Source organism: Diaphorina citri, unplaced genomic scaffold, assembly GCF_000475195.1.
Source record: "Diaphorina citri unplaced genomic scaffold, Diaci psyllid genome assembly version 1.1 scaffold610, whole genome shotgun sequence".
Taxonomy (NCBI): domain Eukaryota; kingdom Metazoa; phylum Arthropoda; class Insecta; order Hemiptera; family Psyllidae; genus Diaphorina; species Diaphorina citri.
This window is the reverse complement of record NW_007378043.1, coordinates 49,287-63,848: the sequence shown is the minus strand read 5'-3', so window position 1 is coordinate 63,848 and position 14,562 is coordinate 49,287. Positions and strand designations below refer to the sequence as shown.

The following is a 14,562-nucleotide window of genomic DNA, read 5'->3' as shown; positions in this document are numbered from 1 at the left end:
GCCAAGTCAAGAAAGTTTGACCGCTATCTTATAGGTGATTATTTCGCTGGACTGTAAGCAGGGAGGATACCATCCTAAATTTCCCTTCCTAAAGAAAAAGCAAAGGTTATATCTTTCTTCCTTTTCACCTTTTCCAGACCGGGTCGATGTTGTTCGTCAGCTTTTCAAGCCCCAGGTCCTAGGATTGCTTCGGGCTGACATTTGGTTTTCGCTAGCAATTTTACGAGTGGATGCCCCTTTTGCTATTTCTTTAGCAAGGCTGGTATTATATTTCGGCTTGGTTCGTGGCCTCAACCATTAAGTAACTATATCTAGGTAGGCACTCCCTTACAGATATTATTGTATTTATCACTATTGTACCTAATATTGTACCTTCTGTTAAAAATATAAATAAAATAAAGCACTGGTTTATACTAATACTCGTTTACACTGTTTATACTAATGTTTAAATAAAGCACTCGTTTTTCGATTGCAAATATTTCAACGGGTTACTTTCTGGTGTTCTCGTGTTGACCCAGCACCTAAATGGGAAGTATTGTGTCTCTTCTCGCTCATCTGATGAGAGACATACTACGGGATGGGCATGCTACGACACAGACCACAAGCGTCTATAGATTAAGAATGTCTCTGGCGTGCTGGGACCTCGCTGGGGATGCCACTGCCTTCATTCCAATGTTTGGTGGCCGAGAGTAACCACCTGCAGAGTGTTGCCCGGGTTGTTGTGTCGGTGCGTAAAACAACATAAGATTTACATCTCTTTGTTTCATATAACATAGATACATACATAATACATTTTGAACACACATTACTGTCATCATTAGAGAAATAAGGAGACGTTAATACCCCTTGTCTAAACCTCAATAACTACAACACAACACATTAGACATTAGACAATACAACACAACACAACAACACATGATAATACAACACACATCTTAATACAACACATTAGATTTTCAGGTTAAATTTTTGTTGAAATCGAAAATAGAATAGAATAGAATAGAATAGAATATACCTTGTTTATCCTGCTCGAATGAGACTAAAAAGTCCCTTTACCCCAGCAGTCTAAACAAGGTCTCGTTTATTTTATGGGTTTAATATTGTACAATTCTTAGTTATTACTATAGACCTTTTTTAATTTAAAAAAAAAAAAAAAAAAAAAAAAAATTGACAATAACAATAATGATGATAATAATGATGATAGTGAGAAGAGGAAAAGAGGAATAGATTAAAGTAAAGAAATAGAGTTGAGTAAATTATGATGATCTTAGTGATGGAGGTGTGATTGATACTAAAGTGAAATTTGAGGAGCTACGTACGGGGAGGACAGGTGGCCATGCCAGTCAAGTGCACACACACACACACACACACACACACGCACACGCGCGCGCACACACACACACGCACACACAAGGCAACAGTACTCAACACAACACACGCTCACACATACATACACACCCTCCCGCCAGCTTTAAGGGGATATCTCCTTGGCGAAAGTGCCACTGAGAGGAACAATAAAATACGGCTTAAGACAATCTTTTAGACTGTGTCCACGCATGGTCGACGGCCATCGATCGATGTCGACTGAAACCATCGAGACTGCCTCGACAACATATGTATGTAGGTTCACCTCGTTGATTTTGGCGATCGACAGCCGTTGACTATATGTGTACACAGCTGTAGGTAGATGTTCATGTTAAATTCTGTCAAAAATTGTTGAAATCAAAAATACTGTTCTAAAGATAGGGACGAAAACTAAACCTAAACCGCGTCTTTCGATAGTGAATACCTAATTCTTTCATTGCTCGATGGTTTTTTTTTCCAACCTGGATGGATGGATGGAGCTCAGTCAATTCATAAAGGTTACCCATCCATATACCGACCACACACAACGTTGCTTAACTTCAGTGATCGGGAGTGCCTTCTACGTCCTAATAATCTCATATTTTCTAGACCCTTTTCACCTCACATAAGACTCTAAACTTTCCCACAAAAAGTAGAAAAAAATTGGAAATGTCCTTAAATTAACAGTGTAGCAAATATCATCACCCGCGCCGCAAAAATGTCCCTCCGCGATTCCGTATACTGGGTCGTCCGACCGGCGGTTCTTCTGTACTGGGTGTCCCACACGTTTGCCGCCGAGGCCGAAAAGCAAGCCGCCAACAATCTCGTGGATTGGGACTACGCGCAACTACACCTTGTGGACCCGGTACCACTGCAAGATAAGTTGAATTATCACAACCTCTGCATTATGCGGCGAGAGCGCCAGCAACTAGGTGAGCTGAATTCTTAAAGCCAGCCACTCACTAGCAGGTAGATCCGACAGGTACACCTGATGAGCACTCACACCATCAGATTAGACCTGATCAGGTGTACCTGTCGTCAGGTCTGCCTGATAGTGAGTGTTTGGCCTAAACATTTTTTAAATTATATGTAGCCGAAATCTTTTGGAAATTGCTCTACATATTATAAAGGTGTGTCCACACATAGCCCACGGCCGGGCCGTCTCGTCGATCGACGAGGTCAATCTATGTTGTCGAGGCAGTGTACTGTTGTAGTTGATATCGATCGAAGGCTGTCGCCTATGTTTGGACACAACTTTACAAAATTCTTTGATTGAATCTCAATTATTTTGAAAAGCATCCTTTATAGTCGAAAATCAAAATTCTTTTAAATGGTTTAATTTTAATATAACTGAAAGCGGTGAAATACTTTTTTAAAAGTTCAAGGAGGCTACCTAGTAGTTTGAAAAATTTGTTAATTTTTTCAAGAGTCACCTGTTTTGACAAAGTTAATCACCTCGTCAATTGTTCTGGATGCACTCTACGATTAGACCAGAACACCTACTTGATAGGCCACCCGTCCAGATACAGACCCGCCCTTCCAGATTGCCCAACGGAGAAGAAATAGCCTCCAGAGAAAATTGAAAACAACTTGAAAAGACCTTCGTCCCGTCTCCGACTTCAAGAAGATTGATGCGGTCTTCATCTTGAATCATTGAAAGAGAAAATGATATCTCAATGTAAAAACTGACTTGACAAATTGAGAAATTCTCAGGGCGCAGTATACCCCCTTGAGGCACACTTGAAGAAAAGGAATCCTCAATGAAAAACGCCCTTTTTCCCGCAGTTACAAAACCGTCCCGAAATAATTCGTCCCAAAAGTCCAAAACCCATCGATCCTTCCAACACCAGAACTGACGTCCAGTTCTCTCTTGTGTGTTGCAGATCCGAATCGAAAGCTCTCCAAAAGTCAAGAACAATACGAGTACCGGGAGTTCGAGCGGCTTTATAACGCCGTCTTCTCAACGAAGCCACCCCATTTAAGGAACTCGCAAGAGAACTACATCCAGCACGTTAAGGACGAATTCTTTCGGCGGCAGATGGAGCCGCTAAATCCGAAAACGTCTCGAGAACGGTACGAGTGGCACGTGAAGAAACAACAGGGAAGTTTCTTTGGCGGCAAATATGACTTTGGGACGTACTTCCGAGGAAACTTCACCGCCCGTCGACGACGCTCGGTTGATGTGGAAGGTAATGATGAGTTTGCGTTACATTTTGGGGGTATGATATATTTGAGAAACTGCCTACTTCATTTCTAGTTCGTAGAAGCTTAACCCCACTCACTACAAGGAGATCTGACAGGTGCGCCTGAACAGGTGTGTGCTCATCAGGTCTACCTGATAGTGAGTGGTTGGCCTGGTCCCGTACTTCCGAGGAAACTTCACCGCCCGTCGACGACGCTCGGTTGATGTGGAAGGTAATGATGAGTTTGCGTTACATTTTGGGGGTATATGATATATTTGAGAAACTGCCTACTTCATTTCTAGTTCGTAGAAGCTTAACCCCATTCACTACAAGGAGATCTGACAGGTACGCCTGAACAGGTCTGGCTGTCAGGTCTACCTGATAGTGTGTGTGCTCATCAGGTCTACCTGATAGTGAGTGGTTGGTCTGATCTAGTCGATAAAGGGTTTATTACACGATATGGTCAGAGTCTGCCTGTTTCACAAATTTACAATAGCTAGATTAGGTAGTAATGCGCTGCTGATTTTCAAAAACCCAACTTGGGCGATTTTCCAAGAATTTTATGTATGAAAAGAGAGAACTGAGTTTTAGATTGAGATAAGTCGGGACAGGCTCTGATCTGATCGTGTTGTACGCCCTTTATATTTCAGGCTCTCCCGGTGGTGGCAAGAACTCCAAACAAAAACAACCACCCTTGTCCTTGAACTCTGAGAATAATTTAATGGACAATATCGAGGAGATGCGATTCTATGAAAAGAGAGAACTGAGTTTTAGATTGAGATAAGTCGGGACAGGCTCTGATCTGATCGTGTTGTACGCCCTTTATATTTCAGGCTTTCCCGGTGGTGGCAAGAACTCCAAACAAAAACAACCACCCTTGTCCTTGAACACTGAGAACAATTTAGTGGACAATATCGAGGAGATGCGATTTGAGGACAACGTTGTCAATATTATAAAGGGTATTGGAGACACAGTGAACGAACATGGACAAGAGAATCTGGGTGTCTTATCGAGGGATCTTCAAGAGAAAAGAGGACAAATTGTAATAGAAGGGAAAGAACCACTTTTAATAGAAGTCAAAGAACCTGTTGACAACATTGAAATAGCTGTACAAGGACCGGTTGTTGGTCAGGAAACATTGGTAGAGAGCTTGGTCAATACTAGAAACCATCACCTTGACAACGCTCTACCGGACGAACGTGAAACCATTCTGAAGATCAAGAAAGAAAGAACCGATCCGAAACTTCGCATTCGCTCCAAACGCGTCCGCCGGGAAAAGGTGAACCTTCTTATCAATCCCGGCTCCAAATTCAACCGCTCCTGGCAACTAGATCCGCGAAATCCTTGGAACAAAAATATTCGGTATAAGAAACACCTCAAACTGTTCGACGCCTTCTACATGGACTTTTACAGCCGGGAAGGCTCCGACCGCTTGCCCTCGAATGAGACGTTCATTAAGATAAAACCGCCGGCGTGGTTCCGCCAGACACGATTCCCGTATGAGACAGGACAAGATTCCCGGTCGGTCAGTCACTACATGAATGAGATAGAGAAGATAATGGAGAAGGTAAGTCGAGCGTCAGACATAACGTACGGAGTGACCACTAAAGAAGAGCGCAGGCGCGAGAGGGACCGGAACCACACGGCTATTCTGAAAGAAGAGGAGAGACAGTGGCAAGCCCAGCTGGGCAGAATCAAGTATTTGCTCAAGAAGAACAACATCACCAAAGCGGAACATGACAGGCTCCTTGAGAACATTGAAATGGATAAGAAGATCAAGTACAAGCTTTATAGGACGAGAAGCACGAAGCATGTGGTACAGAAAGCCATGGAGCAACTGCAACTGGCAGCGAATTTCGTCGCTTCAGACGTTTATAGAGATAAAAGAGATGTTGGAGATGCTCAGTATGATTCTAATCATATTGAGGATGAGTTTGTAGAACAGAGTGAAGGAAATCCGAACAAACCAAAAATCAGAAGTAAAAGAGTCAGGCGAAATATATTCGAAAGGCACGATAAACTTGAAGCTAAACTGGAAAATGTACGAAAAGTGCACCTGTCACAAGGAGCACCAAATTATAGTCCCAAACGGTTGGTGCGAAACAAACGGTACTTCTTCTCAACAACCTCAACAACTGAAAGCAGTGAAGAGAAACGACTTTTTCACAAAGACGGTAAGGGACTGAAGGACTATGAACCCTACTACAGACATAACATGGTGTATGAAGACGATACTGTTGAGAGAACAACACCAACGACTCTCAAACCAAAGAAGACAACCGTTCTCACCGAGGAGCAACTGGAAGAGCGCAAAGCTTTGTTGAAATCGTTCGAAAAAGAATATCAAATCGGTGTGAAACTTTCGAAAAAGTACGAAATGGAATTCAACGAAATACACGCGAAAGCTTTCAATAAAACGCGAACGAAACGAGAAATCTTGATCAAGACTAATGAACGGTTTGATAGCATGAACAATGGTATAATAGAACTAATAAGAAAGCTGCTAGAATTCGTAAAAATGTACCAGAGTATAATTGGTAAGGAACATGGAGATTTTCCAAGCGTCGATGTCAATTTAAATATTCATGTTGAACCAAACATAAACTCGATATCACTGGAAGAAAAGATCGAGAGACTAATGAACGGTTTGATAGCATGAACAATGGTATAATAGAACTAATAAGAAAGCTGCTAGAATTCGTAAAAATGTACCAGAGTATGGTTGGTAAGGAACATGGAGATTTTCCAAGCGTCGATGTTGATATAAACATTCATGTTGAACCAAACGTAAACTCGATATCACTGGAAGAAACGATCGATGTGGACAGTCGAAATCTCACAGACCGAAATGAAAAACAAGAAGATATGGATGATGATAAAAGGGATATGAAATCACCCAAAAATTCAACAGAAACTTGTGACGCTTATTTAACCAAAGCCTTCAGTTTGATCAAACACCTTCTGAATCTCATAAATCGAATACGAGACACCAAAATCACTTTAGACGCCAACATACGTTTTGAAAAACCAACCCAACCTTCCAGCGATCATCATAACACAGATACTGAATCTAAAAGGATTCCTAGTGATCCAATAAAAGTCAAAGAGGACTTGGATGCTGAAACGATCAACACTCATGGCGAACCTTCCAAAGAATGTATTCAAGAGACCAATTCATCCTTGGACAAAACAGAAAACTTGTCAAGTCACTTCTCCAATGAATTGACGGACAATGAGCTTCAAGATCTAGCAGAGATATTTCTTAGCAACAATGTACTAGATACGAAAAACAAGGTGCTAGATAACAACAACAACGGGCTAGATATTAACAATAACGGACTAGATATCAACAGCAAGATGCTAGACATCAACATTAACCTGCTAGATGCCAACAACAACTTGTTAGATATCAACAAATCATCCCCCCTTCGGCGTAAACTTCGCAAGAAGCGGTACACATTGGAAGACCTCATGAAAGGACCCATCAAAAGCAACCCGGAGAAAACCAAACTAGAAGTGGACGCCTCGGCGCAAGACAAGAAGGAAGGCGCCAAGAAGTACGAGTTCTCCGGGCCAGGCAACGTGGACAACCGCGTCTACCGCAACGAGAACGGCCAAGTGCAGGACTTTCACTTCGTCAAGAACCAGCATCATTCCCGAGAGAATCCGGACCATCCCGAGAATCACCGAGTCGATATGGACGCTTATTACGAGGAGAAGGAGCGGAGATACGCGACTGAATTTCTAGCGGAATATGACGAAAGCTTGGGTATCCGGGAGCGTATGCATCAGGACTACCTCAAGATGGTAAAGGAAACGAAAATAGGCTTCATTGACCGGGCCAAGCTCAACCAGATGGAGCTACAGAGGGCCCACAAGGAACGGATGGAGTTCCTCCGGGCCCAGCCCACCGAGGCGGTGACTGAGGTGACGACAACGACGGAGTACTTTGAAGCGCTCAGCTCATTTGAGGAGGAGAAGGGGAAGAAACCGAAAGATAGGATCAAGGAGAAGCTTGAGGAGTTGAAAGAGTTGAGACGGGGGTTCCCGTAAAGCGGAATCGTAAGAGGAATTAATAATTATAGCATAGTATCAGGTATTGGGTTACTGATGGATTCTGACATGACTTTGTGGAGATTCATCTTGAAAAGAAGAACACCAGTAAGTTTTTCTCTTCACAAGTGACGAAGTAACTTATACTCTTGATTAATAAAGCATTTACCCACCATTTTGAACATTTTGAACCAGTTTGATTTGAAATTTTAAATAACTACCTATCTCTTCGGATCTGATAAGATTGACAACAGGTGTTCCTTCTTTAATAGAGTTTCACTGTCACCATAACAGTACTGTGACAAGGTTTTACCCTCCATTTAAGAAAAAGTAAGTAGGTAAGTGATGGGCTACTAGCCTCCTCTCACTAACATCAGCGAACCTGAGTGGGTCGAGAAACGCCAGCAGCACTGGAGGGTACCTATACGCACAACGTTGCTTAACTTTGGTGCTCCCATTGGGACCCGTTACTATCGCCGCCGCAGGCAAAACTGATCTTCTATTAGATACCTACATACTGTAGGGATAACATCACAATGAAGTGTGAACTAGAGTGGTTTTTTCTCCAATGTGTCTAACCTCTCATGGTCACAACTCATTATTGGTAAGTATTTCCTCTTGGCAGTCCCTTTAGTGTTTCAGCGCTTTCCTGCGATAAATTGGTTTAAGAAATTTTACTTGCAGTCGAAGTGGTTTAAGAAATGGGTGGTTTAGGAAATCTAAACCTTATATTATTATCTGTGGCGAAGCTGACAACACAGGGCTGGGAAAACTTCGATTCTGCCGGAAATCGAACCCGGGACTTCCCATGTGTGGCCGGCCATGACTAGAGCGTTACCCTCTCGGCCACGGAGACCACCCCTAATTTATCTATTTGCTTTTTCCAGACCGCCATCGGCGCCGTCGTGCCGTCAAGGCCAAAACCTTCAACGAGCGGCTCAAGGAACGGTTGGAAAACCGGTTGAAGCGGTTTCCAGACAGACATCCGGAGTACACAACGGGAAAAGTGGTGGATTACTTGAACGAAAGAGCGGTCAAGGAACACGATGAAGCTTTGGCGGTGAAGAATCGAAACCATGGGAAGTGGTTTTCACACGAAACTAAGGTAGGCCACGACTTATCCGTTATTTACCTGCCTCAGTAGCGTAGTGGTCAAGACGCTCGCCTGGTAAACAGGAGGGCGTGGGTTCGATCCCAGCCGAGGCATGGAATTTTATCCTCATTTATTTGAGAGTGTGATTACATAGTAATGGAGCTCTAAGGGTTAGGTGGTAGAAAACGCCTCCGGCGTTAACCTCGCCTAGTGGTTACCTTCCACTCAAGAGGCTATTATTATTATTATGAACGGGTTTGGAAATTCCTTAGAAGTCAGTATTGACTTGGTTAAATCAATTTTGCGTATCCCTTATTTATGATTTTTTTAAGAGGTTTGATAGAGGGAACTGTAACTGCTAAGGTCTTATCGTCCCGAAATTGAAGTGAGGAGCAAGACAGGATAGGAGAAAGCCAGCCGTTCCGAGAATGAACTTTATCCTTTCAGGATAAGCTTCGTCTTTCTCCTTCTTCTCCTCCTTCTTGTTCTTCTCCTCCTCCTTCTTGTTCTTCTCCTCCTTCTCCTTCCTCTCCTCCTCCATCTTCTTCTTTTTCTCCTCCTCCTTTTCTTTTTCTTCTTCTTAAGTATCCTTCTCCCCTTCTTCTTTGTTCTTCTTGTTATTTCTCATCTCCTTCTCCTCCTGCTCTTTCTTCTTCTCAAATAATAATCGATTTTCTCTCTCCACAGCCGCGCGCCTACTACACCTCGAACGAAAGCAAGAAGTACGCGCTCTACAAGTACAACGAGCGCGCTCTCCTGGAGAAGGAGCGCGCTAAGAAAATCGACTATGACAATTACATGGCCGATGTCGACTACCGGAACAAACCGCGAGCGTACTACTTCAAGGTAATGGAATGATACCCAAGAGACAGAAAGAATAGAACCTTGTTTATCCTGCTCGAATGAGACTAAAAAGTCCCTTTACCCCAGCAGTCTAAACATGGTCTCGTGTATTTTATGGGCTTAATATGGTACAATACATATTGTTTACAACAGACCTTGCTTGATTATTAAAAAAAAGAAAAGAAAAAAAAGTAGCTTTGTAAATGTACCTATATCAATGTATGCGTGAAAGAGATAGACCTAAATATAAATGTTGTGTGTAAGAGAAAGAGAATTAAGAGTGAGCGAGAGTGAAGGTAAGAACTTCTTCTTTTTTCTTCAATAATTTTCAATTAGATTATATTTTGATCCCATATTATTTAATTAATTTATTATTTTATTTTTGGTAAAATTAGTAAAGAGAAAAAAAAAAATCTGAGCGCTCACTAGCCCCCTATCCCCTATTAGGGGAGGCCTCAGATACTTATCTGCAGTGGCGTAGCGTGGTCTAAATTCAAGTGTAAGGCGTGTAGGGCACTAATTTCCATCACCATGCACATTACTACATAAGTCATGCACATACTTCTTCATAAATATTTAAAGTCAATATTTAAGGGTATTTGAGTAAATTTTGAGTGTATGGCCGCCATACACGCCCTACATGGACGCTACACCACTGCTTATCTGATTTTGTACTTTACTATTTAGTTACTATTTTAAGAGGTTATTGTCAATATTTTACTGTACAAATAAAGGCTATAAGTATTACTATTTCTACTTCAAGGATCCGGCCAAGTACAAGAACAAGCCGAAAACGCTGTCGGAGAAGATGGGTCGTGACGAGGGGCCAAAGTACAAATTCCGACGGATGCGACGAGAGGCAGCGAAACCTGAAGGTGAGGCCGTAGAGGGTTAATTTTACTTTTTATAGAAGACCATAATGTCGACTTTTCATTTTGATCGTTACGCATAACTTCTCACTTTTTTCAAATTCCTACACTTGGTTCCTTGAAATGACAGTTCTCATTCGAACTTTTTGTTCGTTTCAAACAATTTTTTAAGGATTGTTGAAAATCTGATTGATTTTCATAATTTTTGGTAAACTTTGGATTTAACTATGATCTAAAGTTTAAAGGCCCATTCCCACTTTTCCTTCGGAAAAAAATCGTGTCGTGTGTAGTGGGAACACTCTCATTTAAATTACATTGCCTACAGTCCTGTTTCGGGGAAAAATCGGATGAAACCGACGACAAAACGGGAACGGACCTTTAGTCTGGCTCAGGCACTTCAAACAGGGAGTAGACCAGCTTAGTCTGGCCGGGGGACTTCAAACAGGGAGTAGACCAGCTTAGTCTGGCTCAGGCACTTTAAACAGGGAGTAGACCAGCTTAGTCTGGCCGGGGACTTCAAACAGGGAGTAGACCAGCTTAGTCTGGCCGGGGGACTTCAAACAGGGAGTAGACCAGCTTAGTCTGGCTCAGGCACATTAAACAGGGAGTAGACCATCTTAGTCTAGAGGTGGACTTTAGACAGGGAGGATACCAGCCTGAAATTTCTCCCGCTAAAGAAATATCGAAGATTGAGTGCGAAGGACATCCACTCGTAAGTTTTGTAGCCAAAACCAAATGTCAGTCCACAAGTAATCACCCTGCCTTGCCCCCACCCTAATTCAATAATAGAGTTCCAGCACCCAGTCACTCGGTTAGGCTTCCGGCACCATAGTTTTTCGTGCACAAAGAAAAGAATAGCATAGAATATACCTTGTTTATCCTACCAGAATGAGACTGAAAAGTCCCTCTACTTCCGCAGTCTAAACAAGGTCTTATACATATTTTATTTATGAAGTTCCCATTTATTAGTTTTTTGGTACAATTCTCTCGGTCAAATAAATAGTTAACAAATGGTATACCCATCCGTAAAAGCCGGAGCTTGTGCCACGGATGGGGAATACAGAATGGTACAGAAAGAAACGCCAATCAATCCAATTTTCTGTTCTATTTCAGCAACTACTTGGGCAGTGGTGCACTACACCAGGTTCAACAAGTCCCTCACGTACAACTTCTCCGAGGAGATCATAGAGCAGGTTGAAGAACATAGAGAGAATATGAAACTTCGCCAGGCAGCGCTAGAAGCGACGGGGAAATACTCGTAAGTTTCTATTGGCTAAAGAAATTGGCGCAAGTTTCTATTGGCTAAAGACATTGGTGTAAGTTTCAATTGGCTAAAGAAATTGGAGTAAGTTTCTATTGGTTAAAGAAATTGGACATGCAAAAGAACTGACTCCATCCTCTCTCTTTTCAGACTAGCCCACGAGCTTGGAAGCCGGACCAAATTCCGTCTACCTACTTGGCGTAATTTCGTTGTCAAAATGAGTACTTTCCAGCCGTACACAAGAGTTAGGTAGCATGCAAAAAACTGACTCCATCCCCTCTGTTGAATACGGTTGAAACTTCAAAGTAAAAAAAAGGGTTAGGTAGCATGCAAAAAATTGACTCCATCCCTTCTATTTTCAGACTAGCTCATGAGCTTGGAAGCCGGACCAAGTTTCGTCTACCTACTTGGCGTAATTTCGTTGATGAAATGACCACATTCCAACCTTACACGTTCAAGAAGGACCCTATAGAATTCGACCCGCGGCTTATCAATGAAGAGAGTGGGGCTAATATCCCGAGCAGTGAGGTTACCACGCCACGTGAGTATTGGTAGGGTCAGGTAGAGCGCGAAAAAGAACCTCCACATTCAATTATGTTTGTAGAGCAATAAAATAATCTGTAATGATCTCACATCACATTTTGTAATTTCCAGTAGGGATGGGATGTTCAATTCTTTTCGAGTAATCGATTCTCAAATAATGGACTTTTGAATCAATTGACTCAAAATTCATCCATCCCAAATCTCCAATTATACCTATTTTGTTTTGTAAAGTAACTATCTGAAAAAAGAACCTCCACATTCAATTATGTTTGTAGAGCAATAAAATAATCTGTAATAATCTCACATCACATTTTGTAATTTCCAATAGGGATGGGGGGATATTCGATTCTTTTCGAGTAATCGATTCACAAATAGTCGACTTTTGAATCAATTGACTCAAAATTCATCCATCCCAAATCTCCAATTATATTTTGTTTTGTAAAGTACCTATCAATGAAGAGAGTGGGGCTAATATCCCGAGCAGTGAGGTTACCACGCCACGTGAGTATTGGTAGGGTCAGGTAGAGCGCGAAAAATAACCTCCACATTCAATTATGTTTGTAGAGCAATAAAATAATCTGTAATAATCTCAAATCACATTTTGTAATTTTCAATAGGGATGGGGGGATATTCAATTCTTTTCGAGTAATCGATTCACAAATAGTCGACTTTTGAATCAATTGACTCAAAATTCATCGATCCCAAATCTCCAATTATATTTTGCTTTGTAAAGTAACTATCTGGTTATCTGGTGTTGAGCTAGCACCTTAATGGGAAGTATTGTGTGTCTTACGCCATTAAAAAGAAAAGGCAATACTTAGTTAAGTATCACGAAGTAATGACGTGATCGAGTGTTAGGCTTCCAGGCTTTCTGTCTCGTAACGAAGGAGTACTCCCATTAAGGATCCCCCGTCCCGTGTGACAAAACCAGATCCAGCCCACCCTACATGACGGATTAAATTCACCGCGTGAGAGCACCTCTCCCGCGTCTAAATATTCGGAATGATCACCCTCCTCGTAGGCGACTTGAACACCGTAATCCGCTCGCGACCCTTCGAGTCCTACTCCTCCTCCTACCACATTTCACCGCGTGAAACAATCTCTCCCGCGCCAGCCCACTCTGCATGACGCATGGCGGTTCCGATTCGCCGCATAAGAGCAACTCTCCCGCGTCACCTCGCTCGCGACCCTGCTAGTACCACTCCTCTCATATAAGGGGCGTGAGAGCTCCTCTCCCGCGTCTAAATATTGGGAATGATCACCCGCCTTGTAGGCGGCTTGAACACCGTAATCCGCTCGCGACCCTTCGAGTCCCATTCCTCCTCCACATGGGGCAGCGGGGTGGTCTCCGTCGCGGCAAAATGAGCCTTCATCACATCCACGTTATACTCGACGGCCTTTCGCGGCCAGATGGGCGGGAAAGGGTCTTCCAGCTTGGCCAATTCGAAGCCGACGTTCTCCCAGGTGTACTCGGGGTAGTGGGCGAACGGTTCTTTCTCTGTGAGGCCCCGGTATTGCTGTCGATAGCGGATGAGTTGCTCCATGATCCACTGCTTGTAGTTGCCTGAGGAGGGAGAGTGGACGAAATGAGTTTCGACGTTGTGTCAAAAAGCCCAATTTGAGGCTTACATAGTTATCCGTGTCCAACTTTGAGGCTTACGTGTAGGAGTAAACAGCCCTAAAGCCTAGTTGGGGGGCAAAAAAAAAAAAAAAAAAAAAAAAAACACATACACACACAAACAATATACCTACAATACATAGGTAAGAAGGTATAAATTCGTATAAGTGTCTATGTACAATTGTACATAAGTATGTAGATACCTATAATAAATAGTAAATTAATGTACAAGAGAAAAGTAAAGACTTATAAATCTCAAGTCAAGGTTCAAGTGTGCATAAAACTAAAGTGAAAGGTTACGTGGGTACTTATAACTTATAAATAAGTAAACATATATCTCTCATTATAAACTCAGTTTATGCAGGTTGTAAATTGTCTATGTACATAAGTATGTAGATACCTATGATAAATAGTAAATTAATGTACAAGAGAAGAGTAAAGACTTATAAATCTCAAGTCAAGGTTCAAGTGTGCATAAAACTAAAGTGAAAGGTTACGTGGGTATCTTACTCTATTGGATTTACTTATAACTTATAAATAAGTAAACATATATCTCTCATTATAAACTCAGTTTATGCAGGTTGTAAATATATTTTTAGTCTTAATATACTCATAGTATTTGAAACCTTTGTGGCCGAGAAATCACGCTAGGTCCCAGGTTCGATTCCCAGCAGAGTCGAAGTTTTTTCGGCTTTACTCTAGGAATATGTGAGATTAGCCTCGTGAGGACAATGGAGTAGCTTCTTTAATAGAGT

The 14,562-nt window shown here is 42.1% G+C and overlaps 3 protein-coding genes across 3 annotated transcripts in view; 2 read left to right on the top strand and 1 right to left on the bottom strand.

Moving 5' to 3' along the window:
* The window catches only part of LOC103510527 (ATP-binding cassette sub-family D member 2-like), a 36,479-nt gene that overhangs the window by 20,692 nt on the left and 1,225 nt on the right, over positions 1-14,562 (bottom strand). The window lies entirely within an intron of this gene.
* On the top strand, positions 629-7,771 carry LOC108252562 (putative leucine-rich repeat-containing protein DDB_G0290503). Its single transcript, XM_017444614.2, has 5 exons — positions 629-727; positions 1,954-2,276; positions 3,228-3,533; positions 4,361-6,159; positions 6,348-7,771. The coding sequence occupies exons 2-5, from the start codon at positions 2,063-2,065 to the stop codon at positions 7,578-7,580; spliced, it is 3,552 nt and encodes a 1,183-aa protein (XP_017300103.1). The 5' UTR covers positions 629-727; positions 1,954-2,062; the 3' UTR covers positions 7,581-7,771.
* LOC103510525 lies at positions 3,711-12,201 on the top strand. The gene is made up of 6 exons (XM_017444616.2): positions 3,711-3,759; positions 8,468-8,685; positions 9,361-9,519; positions 10,280-10,391; positions 11,499-11,643; positions 12,009-12,201. Exons 3-6 carry the CDS (start codon positions 9,472-9,474, stop codon positions 12,199-12,201), a joined length of 498 nt encoding a protein of 165 aa, XP_017300105.1. The 5' UTR covers positions 3,711-3,759; positions 8,468-8,685; positions 9,361-9,471.

What these genes read in the sequence shown, in the direction of transcription:
- LOC108252562 (XM_017444614.2), top strand. Translation starts at nt 2,063, where the DNA reads ATGTCCCTCCGCGATTCCGTATACTGGGTCGTCCGACCGGCGGTTCTT. An exon ending in ACGCTCGGTTGATGTGGAAG is followed by an intron (nt 3,534 to 4,360) that starts GTAATGATGAGT and finishes TTTATATTTCAG; the next exon opens with GCTTTCCCGGTGGTGGCAAG. An exon ending in CACTGGAAGAAAAGATCGAG is followed by an intron (nt 6,160 to 6,347) that starts AGACTAATGAAC and finishes GAAACGATCGAT; the next exon opens with GTGGACAGTCGAAATCTCAC.
- LOC103510525 (XM_017444616.2), top strand. Translation starts at nt 9,472, where the DNA reads ATGGCCGATGTCGACTACCGGAACAAACCGCGAGCGTACTACTTCAAG. An exon ending in CGCGAGCGTACTACTTCAAG is followed by an intron (nt 9,520 to 10,279) that starts GTAATGGAATGA and finishes TTCTACTTCAAG; the next exon opens with GATCCGGCCAAGTACAAGAA. An exon ending in AGAGGCAGCGAAACCTGAAG is followed by an intron (nt 10,392 to 11,498) that starts GTGAGGCCGTAG and finishes GTTCTATTTCAG; the next exon opens with CAACTACTTGGGCAGTGGTG.